Here is an 18,077-nt window from a genome sequence, read left to right as displayed (position 1 = left end):
TAAACCAATTGATTACTCATCCGAGCTTTTGTTCACTGATTTTAATGTTTTGAAAATTAAACAGATTCATTGTATTGCGTTATTAAACATCATACATAAAAATCGTAATAAATTCAAATTGTATCATCATAAATATGGAACTAAGATATGATTTTATACGACTTGACGAACCAAAGTGTTTCACAAGCACAGCTCTTAGCCATAGTACCTACTTTGGTCAAAGGTTATAAAATAAAATAATTGAAAAATACCAAAATTTGGAAAACTTTAGTATCAACATTTAAAAAATAGCGTTAGGAATTTAATTTTTAAAGAATATATAGGCCTATTGGTGTAATATGTATATGTGTCTGTGTAAGTTAAATTCTTAAAATTGAAATTGTATTTTTATAGTTAATTTATTCCTGTATTTTTTTTTCTTGACCCACTTTGTGTTAATTATCTTTGTTTGTGTTAAGTATCTGTTTAGATAACTCCCTGAGCACGAGTTTTTACTCCTTCAGGGAAGAATTACGACTGTATTTTTGTAGGCCTACATGTTATTTTACTAACAATAAACAATAAACTGCAGAGGTTATATCAGTGCCGCCGGTGTGTCGGAATTCTGTCCCGCAGGAGTTCTTTTACATGCCAGTAAATCTACTGATATGAGCCTGTAGCATTTAAGCTCACAACTTGATAATAATGACTTTACAGTTAGCTACATATGAAAGTCAAGGGAACTATAATGATTAAAGAGGACAGAAAATATATATTTAAATTTAGGAAGGGCCCATATTATACTTAAGATTATGTCAATATCTATTTTATTACAGCTAGTATACTTATGATAAAACTTAATAATATAAAATGATTTTACAGTTAAGGGGAGGCAGAGGTGAATATTTCAAAATCCACAAAATGTATCCGATTTGTTTGAAATTGATCATGGATACTAAGTATGTTATTAGTAATGGACATACCAAGTTTCAACTTTCTAAGTACAATAGTTCTGTAAATATTAATAATTTTATAAAACTTTATATTGTTTGATATAAAATGCTCCATGCACCATATTGTAAGAAATTTTTAGTATTTCTTTTTATTTATATGTTCAGAGAAGGTATATAAATAATGATAAGTATTAGTTTATTATGGGAATAATATAGTAATACAGTTATCTTGGTTTTAATTTCATACTTTTAAAGGGCACAAAATCAAAAACTAACATCGGAATATGAAAATAAAGATAATATAAATGAAAAAAAAAAAAAAACAAATTTTCATTTTTTCTTCAGTTTTGTTCGAAAATTTCACCTCTGCCTCCACTAAAGTAAAGCCAAGGGAACTATAATTATTATCAAAATACATAAAAAGGCTGCACAAAACGTCAATTTAATATTACTCTGTAAGCAAATAGAGTTATGATCGTTGGCAAAGAGTATAGACCTATTCCGTCGATGCTGCTGCCACCTGCAGGCAAATTACTTGAAAAAAACCGCCAAATCAGATAATTTAAAAATATCAAGCATAGCCTACAAGTTACGAAAAAGATAACATTTCTTGATTATTAAAAAATCCGTCCGGACCTTGGACAAAGGCCTAAAATAAGGACATGTCCGGACAAAAGAGGACGTCTGGTCACTCTACTTCTGTCAGACATTATGGGACGAACAATAGTAATGGAAACATATCCAGAGTGGTGTGACTTACCGGTTCAACTGTCATGTGTAACAAATGCTCATCTAAGTCGGGAGGCGCTATTCCTTTCACTCGCTCCCGGTAGTAAGGATCTCCAAACAGAAAATGGGGGAAAGAGAAGAACATCGGTAGATCCCGCAGACACGACGAAGCGTTTATTACTCCTCTGGGAAGGCACTCGCCTCCGCAATTGCACCAGTTTTCAGGGTACAGCGAGCCGTTGTCGACTGTCTTCTCACCCAGAAAGTAACGGTGACCGAATATTCCCTGTATATATCTGTCGTCCAAGTATTCCATGGTAACAGACCTGTGGAAAATACAGTAGAATCAAATTTTTTTATCTTAATGCTGGATAATTGTAGGATGTTGAGAATATGTATTATTTTCAGAGTTTTCGATGAAATGGTGTTTGCTTCGCGTGAAATGTGATGTTTCGAAGTTCTAGGGTTAGCTACAGAGCAGGGATACTTAGTAGGGACACAACGTTAAATCCATTTCAAAGAATTCTCAGCAAAGAAACGTCTACTAAAATTCGATGAGGTCTAGATAGTTCATTTATACATTGCAATCAAATTTAATACATGTAATACTCTTCAGTTTTCATACAAAACATTTAATGTAAATGATCACAAAGAATCTATAAGGGCTAAGTTTCTTGATTTGAAACTGAATACAAGTATAGTAATTACAGCCAATAACGCCAACACATTCCAGTCTTCAACAGAGGAAATTCTCTTCAAAATATGTGACTGGTTCTCAGTCAATAAATTGGTATTAAATTGTAACAAAACTAACATAATTCAATTTAAATCCTGTGCAAATTCAACCTCGCAAATTTCTAGCGCAATAATTAACAACAGATCCCTATTAGAAACAACGACAACCAAATTTCTTGGCTTAAAAATCGATAATATGTTAAATTGGAAAAATCATATTAAAGAAATTACCCACAAACTAAATTCAGCTTGTTTTGCTATTAGATCTATGCAAAAGATAGTAAATATCAATACCTTAAAAACAATGTACTTTCCATACTTCCACTCGGTAATGAGTTTTGGAATAATATTCTGGGGAAATTCCACAGATAGTAACAGTATATTTCTATTACAAAAAGAGTAATTAGAATAATAGTGAGTGCCAAATCTAGGGAATCTTGTAGGACTATTTAAAAAAAACTACAAATAATGCCCATGGCTTGTCAGTATATCTTTTCATTAATAGTCTTTCTCGTATGTAATCGTGAAAACTTTGTAACTAATTTAACAGTTCATAGCATAAATAACGTAAAAAAATGACTTTCATACTCCATCGGCAAGTCTATCGTGCTATCAAAAAGGAATGCGGTATATGGCAGTAAAAATTTTTAATAGCCTCCCTTTCGATATAAAAAATGAAACTCAAAACATAAGCTTATTTAGGGCCAAATTAAAGAAGTACCTAATTTCTCACGCCTTATATTCTGTAGGTGAATTCATGACATTCAATAACACTTCATGAAATTGATACTAAAACTTTGTGTTGTACTAGTAGACTATATTGTAAATCTCGTCTGTATATATTTCATCTAGACTGTGACTATAAATTAAGACTTTATAATAGTATTAAGTTTTTTGACTTGTTCCATATTCTAGCTGTAAGCAATGTATGAATACCATGGAATGTTAATAAATACAATACAATACAATACAATAATCACTTAGACTGGAAAATGCTCATATATTGTATTTATCTTAAATTTAATTGTATATTTTTAAAAGGGCACCAGTCAAAATTTGGTTATTTTTAGTTGTTTGTTGTTACAGAATACAGGTTGAATCGTAAATAATGTCATTAATTTCAGAGGGTTACTGTTTAAGATATTTCAAACAAGTAAATGCACTTTTATTCTTTTCTGCTTCCTTTTCGAGGTAAAGCTATTTTATATCAAACATTTCATAACGTGTTTTGGAAAAGCCATTGATTGAATTCTCAATATGTTCAGTCAATTTAAATGTTATGTTTTATTTAACGACGCTCACAACTGCCGAGTTTATATCAACGTCACTGGTGTGCCGGAATTTTGTCCCGCAGGAGTTCTTTTACATGCCGGTAAATCTACTGACATGAACCTGTGGCATTTAAGCACACTTAAATACCATGACCTGGTCCGGATTCGAACCCGCAACCTCGTGCATAGAAGGCCAGCGCTGTACCGAGTGCGCCAACCAGGCCGATTCAGTCAGTTTAAGAGAGCAGTGTATTGTTATGATAAGTGATTGACCAATCAGCGAATGGAGCTAGAACTGCTCGGTGAGGTCAATCACATGACAACAAAAGAAGCTACTTCCCGTTTCACACGTTAGAGATGCTAATGTATAAATTGATCTTGCTGCCACCTGTTCTCTCCTGGGATAACTAATTACTCCATGCATCTAGTAGCGCACCAAGTGGCGGAAAGTATAATTACGTGTATGAAACATTCCCCTCCGTTCTGAAACTACAACATTTAGAAGTAAAGCATTTAAGCTTTTATTTTTTCCATCTTCCACTGAAAATTCATATTGGAGCCAACAGCATGATGAGATAGTATTTTACACTACCTTCTAACATGGATATCATGTAAAGAATTGAGTTGGGTCGCGAGATCATTTGATTGGGTTATTTATGAAAGGGCCAAAGTCTTGAATACTAAATTGTTAGCAGTTAAAGAAAAACTGCTTACTGGCCGAAATTTTGAAATTAAGGCTGAAATAAAAATTGTATTATAAATTCTACTAAGCATTATAGAATGTGAAACTTAGTCCTCTTCATATGTAAATCGATGTACTTACACCCAAAGAGCAGTATTACATTACAAACCCATTTTCACAAAATTAGCGACTTAGGCCCTTTCATAAATAACCCATTCATTTATAGAATAAAACAAGAAACGCCTTATTGACAAATTTATGTTGTATTTAGAAACATAAACGGCTTTCAACACAAAAATAAAAAATATCAGTAGTTAGGCCTATATAACGCAAAATATAATTAATGTGACTATTACACTTTTACTACGTCATACTACTTTTGACCAATAAAACGGTACGAAAGGACGTATTTCAACCAATCATGGCTGCTTATCGCACAATTTTATCGCGTCCCTAGCATTTGTTTAATTTTATCGCGTCCCTAGCATTTGTTTCTTTGTTTGCCAACATTTGAAACTGCGCTGGTCTGGACGTCAAAAAAAAAAAATATATATATATACATACATAAAATTACAAACCACTCCAGTCGATGCACAGCAGTTTCAAATATGACTTGCATTGGCATTCAAGAACAAGAATTAATAAAAATCACTGATCATACCTATGCATCTTCTGGAATCCGATTTAAAAATAAATGAAGAGTACCATTCGGAAATCCTGAATAAGTTGAATACACCATGTAGGCCTAAATCAACGAGTTCCACTTCTATTACGCACACGCCCAATATAACATCAATTGAACCACCAACCACATTCAAATTTGAAAATTGTACATTCAATAATTATTTCTTTTAAAATTATTCATTCGGAAAATCTGAATAAGTTGAATACACCATGTAGGCCTAAATCAACGAGTTCCACTTGTATTACGCACACGTCCAATATAACATCAATTGAACCACCAACCACATTCAAATTTGAAAATTGTACATTCAATAATTATTCCTTTTAAAATTATTCATGTTTATTTTTTATGTCATCGTCGTTAATTAAAACTTTTCTAACACTTGTGTATATTAGTTAGGTTATGTTATAGCTTCTGCTATGATATTATGGATAGTCACGTATCAGAGATTGTTTAATATTAAGATTTATTGAAAATCATCTGTCAAGTGACGTTGATTACAGGGATTCGGATAATTGAAGTGGAATGTTGCATTTTAATAAAAATAAAACTGAATCAACAAAGTCTTCTTGACTAGTAACATTGCCATCGTGTATAATAGATCGAGAACTTCTCGACGAGAAGGAATTGCTCACTACTGCCATCTAGCATGCATCTAGCGTAATATTTGTAATGTTGAGATGGTACAATAATACATTTGAAGACAGTTGTATTTTCGTAAGTCAATTAATATTTTATTGTATTGGAGTACTTCGTTACTTCTAATCTTTATATACTTTCTTCTAATCGTGTAATAGTCGATTAAATCCCGCTCGAGTTTTGATTTTCTATAGATAAATGAAAACGTCTAGTGAGATTACTGTTGATAAAAGTCTCTTTTTGATAAATTTGCTTCTCAAATCTGAACTGTATATTCGTCACACACAATGATATTTTCAGTTTGGAGAAGATTTGTCGCTTTGTTCTGGAAATCATAGACAAGAAACTCATTTTGCATAAATACGAGTTTGCTTATGCTATAAAAAATTTCAGAGTTTCTTTTGTAATTTCGAGGTACTCTTGCATTCTTTCGATACAAAATATTGGTCTACGCTCTGCGTAAAATGTATTGTTTCGACACTTCATGAGTTTCTATATATTTTAACAAGACTTTCCTTAATATAAATTTGAAATTTCAACAACGCAACTATCTGAAAACGAATTCAGTATCCATCTGTGACTGTAGTAATTGTTTTGAGCTTCTTCCCGGAAATACTGCAAAATATATTGTTTAAAATATAACTGTGCAAACTTAATTGCATGTCCGCATAAAAAAAGATCAGTATTTTTCGTATAATACGATAGTTGGATAAATTTTCCATGAGTTCTTTAATACACTGGAATGAATCAAATTTTTTTTCAAATGATCACATCCATAAATTATTATTATTATTTTTTTTATAAATCTGTCGGCTTTATCTCCGGTTGTTATTATGTTAAAATCTTGGCGTTACAAACTACTATTCAAAATGTTTAAATGTTTGAAAAATATGTCAGTAATGAAGGGTAGCCTATGAAGCCAAAGAGAATTGAAAATAGGTACTGGTACATCAGAAGTTAGGTTATCCACTGGTTTTTAGTAAAATTATTGTTGTTTTCAATGTTACAAGGTTTTGTGTTTTTCGAATGGGTTTAGGTACAGGTACACGACTAAAATCATTAATATTATCAAAGATTATTATAACAACAATATTTGTTATGTCTCACATAATGGGAAACTCTCTGCACCGTTTTCTCCGGAAAGAGGAGTTAAACAAGTTTGCCTGTTGTCCCCACTATTGTTTATTCTGGTTATGGATGACATAATGAATGCTTTAATTAGTAGAGGACGTCGTGGCATTCAGTGGGGTTTAAATGCAAGACTAGAAAGTTTAGAGCAGCGGAAGACAGTTTCAGACTGTGTGACTTTCGTGAAGGAAGAGCACATCCCTCATTTCGTGTGACGTCAGGTGAGAGCATCGTAATGCAAAGTTGCCTACATAAACGGCGTTTCTTTGAGTTAAGAGAAGAAATAGCATTATTCATGACTAGTCTAAATCAGCCTGTCCCCGAGTTGCAAGAAAAAACCTGAATTTGTGACTTGGCTTTCCATGCGGATTTAACAGATCACTTAAACGATTTAAATACCTCACTTCAGGACAAGGGTCTCATCGTAACAGATATATACTATAAAGTTGAAGCGTTAAAATTGTCATTGGCTCTATGGATAAATCAACTGCTGGCTGGAAACTGTGCATTTTTCAAAGTTATCGCAAGTGCGTGATCCGGATATTAGTCTCTCATAAGAATATGTGGAAATTCTACAAGATCTTCTTCGCCAGTTCAGTCGAAGTTTCAAGGTGTAGAACAGTTTCTACTATATTTCAGCTCTTTGCAACCCCTTATTCCCCAAATATCAAAGATGTTTCTAGCAGATACCAATTGGAACTGTTAAATTTACAATGTGACGATTTGTTGAAGGACAAATATAAATACAACAAGGACTTGGTCGACTTTAACAGGAATTTCTACCAAGCCAAATTCCCGAGATTGTATGAATTTGCTTCCCAATATTGATAAATTAGTTAAAGAAAAAAGAAACAAAAAAAGGAGAAAAATGTCAACATAATTAATCGTTCTGTGCCTTCTTCCAAATTACAGAGAAAAGAAAATGTAGTTTGTACGTTTTTGTTTCATAAAATACAGCAAAGGTTTAATTATTTCTAATTATTTTTAAACACGTTGTGTGATTGCAATCTTTATAAATAAAGGATATCTTGACGTACAAATGAACGTGCATAATAAAAACTTGTATTATTTTACTATATATTTGTTTCGCCAAATTAACTGAAATGAAATACTACGTGACTATTAGATACAGGAAAGTGTCCAGCATAAGAGACTCTCTTTGCTATAGATTGATTTTCGAAATTGAATTATTTATAATCAGAACACAAGATGTGCAGTTGAGTTAACATTACCATTGGGATATCCAGGCATTAAACTGTGTTATGAACGCAGATCACTTTTATTTATCGCCTAAATCACTGCTACTTACACGCCAAATACCCTCTCCACCCTCCCTGCAAACTGCTGTCCACATTTCACAGACCCTGCACAGACGTCGAATGCGAGACGGCAGAGCGGAGAGAGGTGACGTCACAGTGCTGTATCCTGTCTTGGTCTGGTTTAGAGTATACCGATGATGTATGCCTATTAACCCACAGATTTTCAGATATAAATGCCAAACTTCATGACTTGCGTGAGTTGGCAGCAAATGCTGGTTTGGAAATAAGTAAACACAAAACAAAAGAAATGAGAATTTATAATAGAAGGAGAAGTAATTGAAGCTACAAATGAATTTACATATCTGGGAAGTATAATTTCTGTGAATGGTGGTTCAGATGAAGATGTAAATGCTAGAATAAAGAAAGCAAGACATGCTTTTATTCAATTGAAATCGAGGTCGAAGCAAATCTCCTTAAAACTTAAATTAAGATTATTTAACTCATATGTAAAGTCGATTTTACTATACGGGTGCGAAACTTGGAAGGCAACGAAACAAATTGGAAAGAAATTGCAAATCTTTATAAATCGTTGCTTGAGGAACATCATGGGTATTTGGTGGCCAGAGATTATAACTAATGAGGAACTCTGGAGAAGAACAGATCAGCACGAAATCAGCAAAGAAATCAAATTCAGAAAATGGAAGTGGATTGGGCATGTACTAAGGAGAGAAAATAATATCACTAAAAAATGGCTCTGGATTGGAACCCCCAAGGACTGAACAGACGAAGAGGAAGGCCTAAAAAACATGGAGCAACACAATTAGAGATGAGGCTAAACAGGCAAGGAAAATCTGGAAAGAAATTAAAGTGTTGGAGAACAATAGAGTACGATGCCGTGCTTTCATCAAGGCCCTATGCTTCCCTACGGAGCGACCAAGACTACTGCTGCTGCTGCTACAAGGTACCGGTACAGGAAAACAAGTATCTCGCCCAAAAGTGGTTCACGCCTTAAAAAAGTTTGAGAACCACTGTCCTAACAGAACTTATTAAAATAAAATCAAAAAGAACAAAAAAGAAAACGAAGGGTTAGATAATTGAAATTGTATTCAATCCATGTTGTATTCTTTTGGTATTTAGTGTACAGTGCATTGAAGAAGTCTGCAAAAACTAATTAGATACCGGGTAATTGAAATTATTATATTAGGCTACTATCTACTATTTTATAATACATTCAACAATATTATTTTAGTAAAATCCATAAATACCACTGTTCAACATAGGTTACACTGCATAATAAACACACGTACCACTTACATCCAGGTGTAGATCATTTGCCTAACTTTTATGCAAGTTTCTGGCTTCCATCTTGTCTTTTCATCTGTCTAGCCCTAACGGATAAGTGGAGAAGAATCTACTCATCACGTAATTCTAAATTTTACCATCTACGATCCTTGACACTGGTCTTGTTACTTAGGCCCGGCGAAGATAGATGGTGTTGACCGCAGTTGCGCATCTTATTATATTCATCCATGGCATCTATCTATTAAGTAAAGAGTTAGCTATAAACATATGTATCTTACCTGCATACTTCGGGAACGAAGAAGCTTAGGGTCGTACCTCTCGACGAGGAAGGGGCGAACAACTCCGCCGTTGCGCCGTACACTTCTCCACACTTTCCTTCGAAGGTGGGAGTTCTGTTCTGGTAATTCCAATTGAACACTGTCCCCAGCTTACTGATGTCGTCCACACCAGTCCCGAGGTTTATTACGCCATCAAAATATGTGGAGGCATTTCTCTCGTAAAGTAAGCCAATTTTATCTTTCAATTGTCCTTTGCCTTTCATTCCAGGCACGACGTAGGCCATCGTGAGAAGTGGATCGAAGTATCCTTCGATGAAAAGCTCTCGGAAGGATTTTCTCATTAAAACAGATTTTCCCAATATTCGTATTGCCATAGATAGAGGAAAAGTTGAAAATAAGCTCCAGTGTCTCGAACCATAGCTGGCGCTCTGCAACACAATGGACAGTTTTACAGAATCGGAAATCTCATCCAAGGACAAAAGGAAAATATTTGTCTATTATCTAACACTTTTAAAATTTTACATTTTTAAATGAGGTATAATTTATTATAAGTTTTGAAGCATCTTTTAAAATAGTTTTAACACTTTTAAAGTTTAACATTTTTAGAAAGTTTTACAATTTATAGTAAGTGTTAAAGTACCTCTTTAATAGTTCTAACTCTTTTAAAGTTTTAAGTATTTAATAACGTTTAACATTTTATAATAAGTGTTAAAGCACCTTTTTAAAAATGTTTAACACTTTTAAATTTTAACTTTATAATAAAGTTTAATATTTTATAATAAGTGTTAAAGTACTTCTTTTAACAGTTGTGACACTTTTGAAGTTTTAACTTTTTAAGAAAGTTTAGCATTTTATAGTAATTTTAATGTTTTAGTATCTTTTCAATAGTTTTAACTTTTTTTTTTTTTTAGTTTTACCTTTTTAAGAACGTTTTCATTTTATAGTAAATGTTAAAGTACCTTTTTAATAGTTTTAACACTTTTAAAGGTTTAACTCTGTAATAAAGTTTTGCATTTTATAATAAGTGTTAAGGTACGTTTATAATTGTTTTAACACTTTTAAAGTTTTAAGTTTTTAAGAAAGTTTTACATTTTATAGTAAGTGTTAAAGTATCTTCATAATAATTTGAACGCTTTTAAAGTTTTGACTTTTTAATAAAGTTTAATATTTTATAAGCGTTAAAATACCTTTTTAATAGTTCTAACACTTTTAATGTTTTAATTTTAAGAACGTTTTGCATTTTAAGTATGTGTTAAAGTACTCTTTTAATAGTTTTAACACTTTTAAAGTTTTAAATTTTTAATAAAGTTATATAATACGTGTTAAAGTACCTTCTTAATTGTTTTAAACTTTTTAAGTTTTTAATATAGTTTCATATTTTATAAGAAGTGTTAAAGCACCCTTTAAGTAGTTTTAACACTTTTAATGTATTAAGTTTTTTATAAAGTTTTATATTTTATAATAAGTATTAGAATACTTTTTAGACAGTTCACAACACTCTGAAATCTAACAGAGGAAAGCTTGGTCACAACGGCCCGGAGAATAAATGTAATGAATAAGTTTTAAAGTATTTTTAAAATATTTTTAATACTTTTAATGTTCTAAGCTTTTAATAAAATTTTATATTTCATTAAAGTGTTAAAGTACTTTTGTTAAATAGTTCACAACACCACTCTGAAATCTAACAGAGAAGAGCTTGGTCGCAAGGATTGAAGTATGAATCACATGAAGGGCGCTTGCTACTTGTAAATAAGGGTTGACACCGTTCATTTGAACTTGCGTTTCGAAAGCAAGCACTACCTACTAAAGCCCCCCACAAGTCTACATTAGCGGAATGTGTAAGCAATAGTACGGAATTGGACAAACTTCATCAATTAAACAACGAACAGCGTTATTCGCTATAATTGACTAACGCGTTTAAATCCAACGGTATTATTTATACCAGAGAAGGGTTGCTAGTTTATAACTACAGCTAGTTGAAGTATTAGTTTTAGTACATAAAAATCACCTTCCTAGCTCATAATTCATTACGAATGCAACATAGACCTACCGCCTGTGCTGCACTCTGGACAGTCTCTGACGAACTGTGTCGTCTACGCTTCTCAACACTAGCGACATCTGTGAGCACGCTTGTAGTGCACGACATAGTTAAGGGCCCTGCCATTGGAAAGAAAAATAATATTACGCCCTTCTATACAGTCATAACATATACAGTAATGTTTGAAGAAGGTGCCCACACAAGAAATAGACCTATTGTGGATCCAGTACCTACTGCAACTAGGTGACTGCAAATCTAATATTTTGGGATAATTAGGAAATTTAATATTATATTTATTTTTTGTACTTCTATTGCCTCCCTGTGTATTAATGCTCTGTAGTGGTTTTCTCAACGTCGAATAACATTATTCGAGAGTCACTAAGATGAAATGAACAGATTTTCGCTAACAACTGACCCAACTCCCTCTTTAGATGCTAATAACCTAATACTTAAATTTATTGGAACATGTTTTATGTAAATTAAAAAATAAGAACTGATCTATTCAAAAATTATGTTTAATTTGTTCGCAAAATAAAATTATACCTCGTTTGAAGAATAATTAAAAACATTATACTTTTCCTCATTTACAGACATTCAAACGCTTGCTACGGCTAACCATAAAAGATAGATCGGGATATATTGCGAGTGAATTATGTCATCTTGAGAGGCCATCTTCCAATGTATCAACGCTTGTAACATCATTTTCAAATCTTGTAATGTTTGTGCACTGGTCACTCGAAATCCTCAAAATGAAAGCTCACCATGCTTGAAGTCCCTTCATATACAAAAAAAACTTCTAAAATTATTAATCCACGCAGTAATCTGTATGACTTCCAAAAAATTCGCCACGGACTTCAACAGTCTGGTGTTTGCTTCCCCAGAAAGAAATTGTAGTAGAACTCTACAAGGAACACACAACTACTAACTCTTGGTCAGAAATTATGAAAGTCTCTCCTGCAGTGAATGGCGCGAGGTCCTTAAAATGTTAGTTAATGTTTCCGCCCTTGGCTCCGTACTGGGTAGATCTTTGGACTCACCTCTGTAGGCATTACCGCAGTGAGAAAGAAACACTAGCTCATGTCTTAGGGTCCTATCCTCACGGCGAACTTTTTAGAAACTCATACCACCATCGCGTTCGCTCCTTCATTGCTGAAGAACTTAAAAAAAAATTAATTTTCCGTTCATGAAGAGGTCCACAGCCTTGCTTATTAATGGTAGTTATCGTAGGATCGCCATAATAGCTTTTAGAGATAATAGTTCTAAAAAATACATCCTCGAATCTACTCTCAGATTTGAACATGATGAAGGTCAGCATGAGGAAGTGAACAACGAGAAAAGGAGCATTTATGAGCCTACGTTGACTTAATAAAGTCAAATACAAGCTGACCGAGATACAGGTGTTCGGATTGATGGTGGGAACACGCGTCACTATATTACGCTATTTTGTGGAAATTTGGAAAAGTCTCAGACTACTGATTAACAAAATTAGAAGCATTGTTATCATTGTAATTAAGGGGTCTTTACATATATTAAAAAATCATTTTTATAATAAATTGTTAGAGATAACACTTTAATGTTATTTTCACCTCTAATTAGGCCCACATATTAATTTAGTACCTTTTTTTAATTTATTGTATGCATACTAAGTTATTATTCCCGTTATTATTGTATTTTTGTTTAACTTGCCTTTTTTTGGCAACATATAAATTCAGGACGTTGTTTTTAGACTAGAATATATAATGCCAAATGACAGCTGTGAGTAGTATGGGATGAAGATAAATGCAAATAAGACAAATAGCATTATCATAGAAAGAAAAATACAGAAGATAAACTTACGAATTGTAAATGAGGCAGTAGACCAAGTGAACAGCTTCAAATACTTTGAGTGTACTATAAGCAGTAACATGAGCTGTTGCCAGGAAGTTAAAAGGAGGATAGCAATGGCCAAGGAAGCTTTTAATAGAAAAAGGAGCATCTTCTACGGACGTCTGGAGAAAGAACTAACAAAAGAGATTAGTGAAGTGCTTTGTATGGAGTGTGGCATTCTATGGGGCAGAAACATGGACATTACGACGAAGTGAAGAGAAACGAATAGAAGCATTTGAAATGTGGATATGGAGAAGAATGGAACGTGTGAAGTGGACAGACAGAATAAGAAATGAAGCTGTGTTGGAAAGGGTAGGTGAAAGAAAAAATGATGCTGAAACTGATCAGGAAGAGGAAAAGGAATTGGTTGGGTCACTGGCTGAGGAGAAATTGCCTACTGAAGGATGCACTGGAAGGAATGGTGAACGAGAGAAGAGTTCAGTGTAGAAGAAGATATTAGATCATAGACGACATTAAGATATATGGATCATATGAGGAAACAAAGAGGAAGGCAGAAAATAGGAAAGATAGAGAAAGCTGGGTTTGCAGTGAAAGACCTGGCCTAGGGCAGAACACTGAATGAATGAATGAATGAATGAATGAATGAATGAATGAATGAATATAAATGCGAACATTTAAAAAATGCAACCCGTTTTGACCAACCTCTTACGATTTATACGTTAGGAGCCGAGACTATTTTAGCCCCTGGTGTAACTCAGTTGACTAATGCGCTTGCCTGCCGATCCGAAATTTCCCTTGGGCTAATTACCTGGTTGGGTTTTTCCGATATTTTCCCAACCGTAAGGCCAATGTCAGGCGAATTCTCAGCCTCATCTCGTCAAATACCATCTCGCTATCACTAATTCCATCGACACTAAATAACCTAGTGGTTGTTACAACGTCGTTAAATAACCAATTAAAAAAGAACTATTTTTGTTTGATTTACCCAACTGATATTCTATGACGCAATAACCTAAACAACTGCAAGTGTGTGACGTCACGCACAAATAAACATATCTAAAGAAAGCAGTCGTACAGGATATGCGGGACTTCACAGAAGAAGAAAACGTTAAGAGAAAAATAAATCCCAATCTAGTAATAATGTACCCAAACGAAATAAGGCTATTGCCGAGTCGTTTTGGACACTTAAGAGAACGTTTACACAACAGAATGTCTCGTAAATGAGCAAAAATCTCTGGTGGTAACTGTCTGCATTATCTCGCAATAATAATTATCAGCAACGATGTTCGGGAATCTTTGATGTTTTTTTAATTATTTTCTTCCTATTCTCCAAAAGTGTGACTCATTTTGAAATGTTTAACTAGAAAAGGTTGTGAGGACATGCCAATTATACTGGCGGGTAACTTTAACGTGAATGTCAAAGATAATTACAAAGCAGGACTGATTGAATTTATGAGATATCTTTGAACTTGACATCCTTTCCGATCTCGTCCAAGGAACAACTTGATCTGACCCTTGCATAAGTATGATATTTGAACGTAGTATAAGCTTAGAACAAGCTTTTTCCTTAACTGGTTACTTTATGACGCTTTATCAAATGCTATGGTTCTCTAGCATCTGAGTGAGATGAAGGTGATAACGTCAGTCAAATGAGTCCAGATTCAAGCGCCGAAAGTTATCCAACATTTACTTTAATGGGTTTAGGAAAAACCCCGGTAAAAACCTCAACCAGCTAACTTGCCCCACCCAGGATTTGAACCCGGGCCCGCTCGTTCCACGGTCAGGCATGCTAACCGTTACTCCACAATATACACAAGTTATCCTGCATGACCAATGTTTCATACGTACTTCAACTACCATAAGTCTCATTTAAGTACGAATACAACCAATCTATATTGTTATAGCACGCGGAACGCAGTAACTAGCTAATTTATTTTCGAAAGCGTTAGTTAAGGCGTGTTCTTAAAGTAAGTTCCAAAAGGGTGTAGTAAGTAAACGGGAAGATATTTACAAACTATTTTTGTTGCATTGTAATCCCCACACTTCAGTTACTTCTCAACATAATCTCCACCATTAGGCCTATTGAGGCATCTATTGAGTCGTGGCACAAGTCTTTCTATCCCCTCATTGTAGAATTCGCCCGCCTACGATGCGAACCACTCCCGCACTGCTGTTTTCACTTCATCGTCGCCATCAAAACGTTGACAACGGAGGTACTTCTTGAGGTGCAGGAAGAGATTACATTCACTCGGAGTCAAATCCGGGCTGTAGGGGGGATGGTCAATTTGTTCCCAGCTAAATTTCGAGATGAGATTTTGGGTGTTGTCGCCATCAAAACGTTGACCACCGAGGAACTTTTTGAGGTGCAGGAAGAGATGAAAGTCACTCGGAGCCAAATCCGGGCTGTAAGGGGGATGGCCAATTTGTTCCTGTCCTCATGAATTTTTTCATCGACAGCACGCACCAAATCGTCATTGATCAAAGATGGCCGACCGGTACGCTGCTCGTCATGCACAGAGACGCGGCCCTCATTGAACTTCCTAACCTATCTCCTCACCATTCCATCACTAATGGGATCATCACCATACACCTCGCAAAGTTAACGATGAATGTCAGCTGGTTTGATGTTACTCGCATTCAAGAAACGGATAATAGACCGCATCTCACAGTCGGCGGGGTGCTCGAGCATTTTAAACATTTCAACACATCACAACTAACCACACACACGGACTGAAGCTCTGAAACTGCATGCACAACTTGCCTGAGGACTGAAGAAGAAAATACGCATGCGCATAATAACGATTGCATGCGATGCGACGGCTATAATTGAAAACGGAACTTACTTTAAGAACACGCCTTAATTTATCAATAGATGGCGCTAAGATATCTTTCTGCCAGAGATCATATTATATCCATCTCACAAGAAGGTGCGGTGTGTAGACAGCAACAATGTTGTTACTAAGCAGTTTTTCTTTTTTTTTCCTGAGAGGGGATGGATGTGGGAATTGGAGGCAGCACGCGTGATGTTAGCGCAAGGGACGATTACCGAAGAACAGTGGTGGCGTTACCGTCTGTTTTGAAGTGTGTATGTAGGCATGCCGAGGGAGCGAGAGATGCGGGCCGATGAAAGTACTGCCTCTTCCAAGAAGATGAACAGATGGGGACGTCGCCTGTGGAAATGAAGAGCGTAGCAAGAGAAAAATTCGAAGCGAATTAAACGCGTAACATTATGTTTACGAATAAAATAATGATACTATGCGAGAGGAAGGCTCCATCACTACATAATAAAATAAACGCACATGAAACAAGAAACGTATTCACAAGCAGTGGAACTAAAATTAAAACCGTAATGTAACTATCACAATGCAAGACTGATTCTATCATGTCGTTTCTCTTCCGACTGTACCCTTAAATATCATTCAAGCTGCCTCATGACCAGGCTTCGAGACTTCGGACCCGATAGAGCACGTCAGTGGGAAATCCGCATAACGGCGTACTGAGTATAGTGGTAAAGCGTACAGTGGGTGGAGGTACTGTCGAATAAATGCCAATAAATACGCAAAGGAAAACGCTCTGGATTTGAAGGTTCTGACGAATAATTTGGTTTTCATGCAAACCTATTTTCAAACTGTGTCTGAAACTATTACACGGTTAGAAAAGTCAGAGCAAGAGATGCCGGAAACCCTCAAATTAGTTGAGAGAATGACACAGAGAATTAATGAGACACAAAGTACACCGGTTACTGAACGCGTAAAACAGAAGTGGAAATCAATTTTATGTCAAAATAACGAATATGGATCACTGTGTAATATAAATAACAAATTAGTGGACATAAAGTCACCCGAGAATAAAGGACTGCCTCTTAGAGACTGCAATGATGATAAGTTTTTTCGTTTTACTCCTATAACGTCATGCGACGTAGAGCGCAGCTTTTCACAGTACAAAGTTTGTTTGGCAGATAACCGAAAAAGATTTACGTTTGAGACACTGAAAATGTATCTTGTAGTACATTGCAATTCGGTACTGTAACTGCTCTTCCTAAATACAACCAACAGGATAAGTGAAAAAATTAAAATTGCTACACACTTATTTCCACCATTAACACTGTGTATAATTAAACACAAATGCATATAAAAGACAAGAGAATAAATGCTTTTCACATTCTTTTGAAATTATCATTGTGCAATGTATATTTACTTTCAGAATGTACACATGTGTTTCCCCATACTACCGTACTCTACTCTAAACAGCAACGTTGTTACCTCAACACATCTCTACCTGCAGCGAGTCAACAACTTATAGTGCATGCACAGTAAACTTATTGTATCGGGTCCAAAGTCTCGAAGCCTGCTCATGACCTTTCCTGTCGCCCGCTCTTCCTTATCGAATTGTTTCGTTCGTATTCCTGTCGTCGGTAATCCCTGCTTGCGAGACCTGACTTATATCCCTGTTGTTCACCGACTTACACACACAGATACAAAGAAGTAGGCACACTGTACTGGTGTATGAGGGACGACTCCATGATTCACTGAAGCGTGACCTGTTGACTTGCAACTACCTCTCCATAAGAAA

The 18,077-nt window shown here is 34.9% G+C and overlaps 1 protein-coding gene across 3 annotated transcripts in view; it reads right to left on the bottom strand.

Annotated features, from left to right (window-relative positions):
• The window catches only part of LOC138709033 (protein peste-like), a 140,086-nt gene that overhangs the window by 17,591 nt on the left and 104,418 nt on the right, over positions 1 to 18,077 (bottom strand). For all 3 annotated transcript variants that reach the window (XM_069839512.1, XM_069839511.1, XM_069839510.1), the window contains exons 5-6: positions 9,641 to 10,068; positions 1,693 to 1,987 (exon numbers count right to left, since the gene is read on the bottom strand). In XM_069839512.1, coding sequence (XP_069695613.1) covers positions 1,693 to 1,987; positions 9,641 to 10,068 — 723 coding nt within the window. The remainder of the gene's footprint in view (positions 1 to 1,692; positions 1,988 to 9,640; positions 10,069 to 18,077) is intronic.

This window comes from Periplaneta americana, chromosome 11 (assembly GCF_040183065.1).
Source record: "Periplaneta americana isolate PAMFEO1 chromosome 11, P.americana_PAMFEO1_priV1, whole genome shotgun sequence".
NCBI lineage: Eukaryota > Metazoa > Arthropoda > Insecta > Blattodea > Blattidae > Periplaneta > Periplaneta americana.
This window is presented reverse-complemented; position numbering and strand designations above follow the sequence as displayed.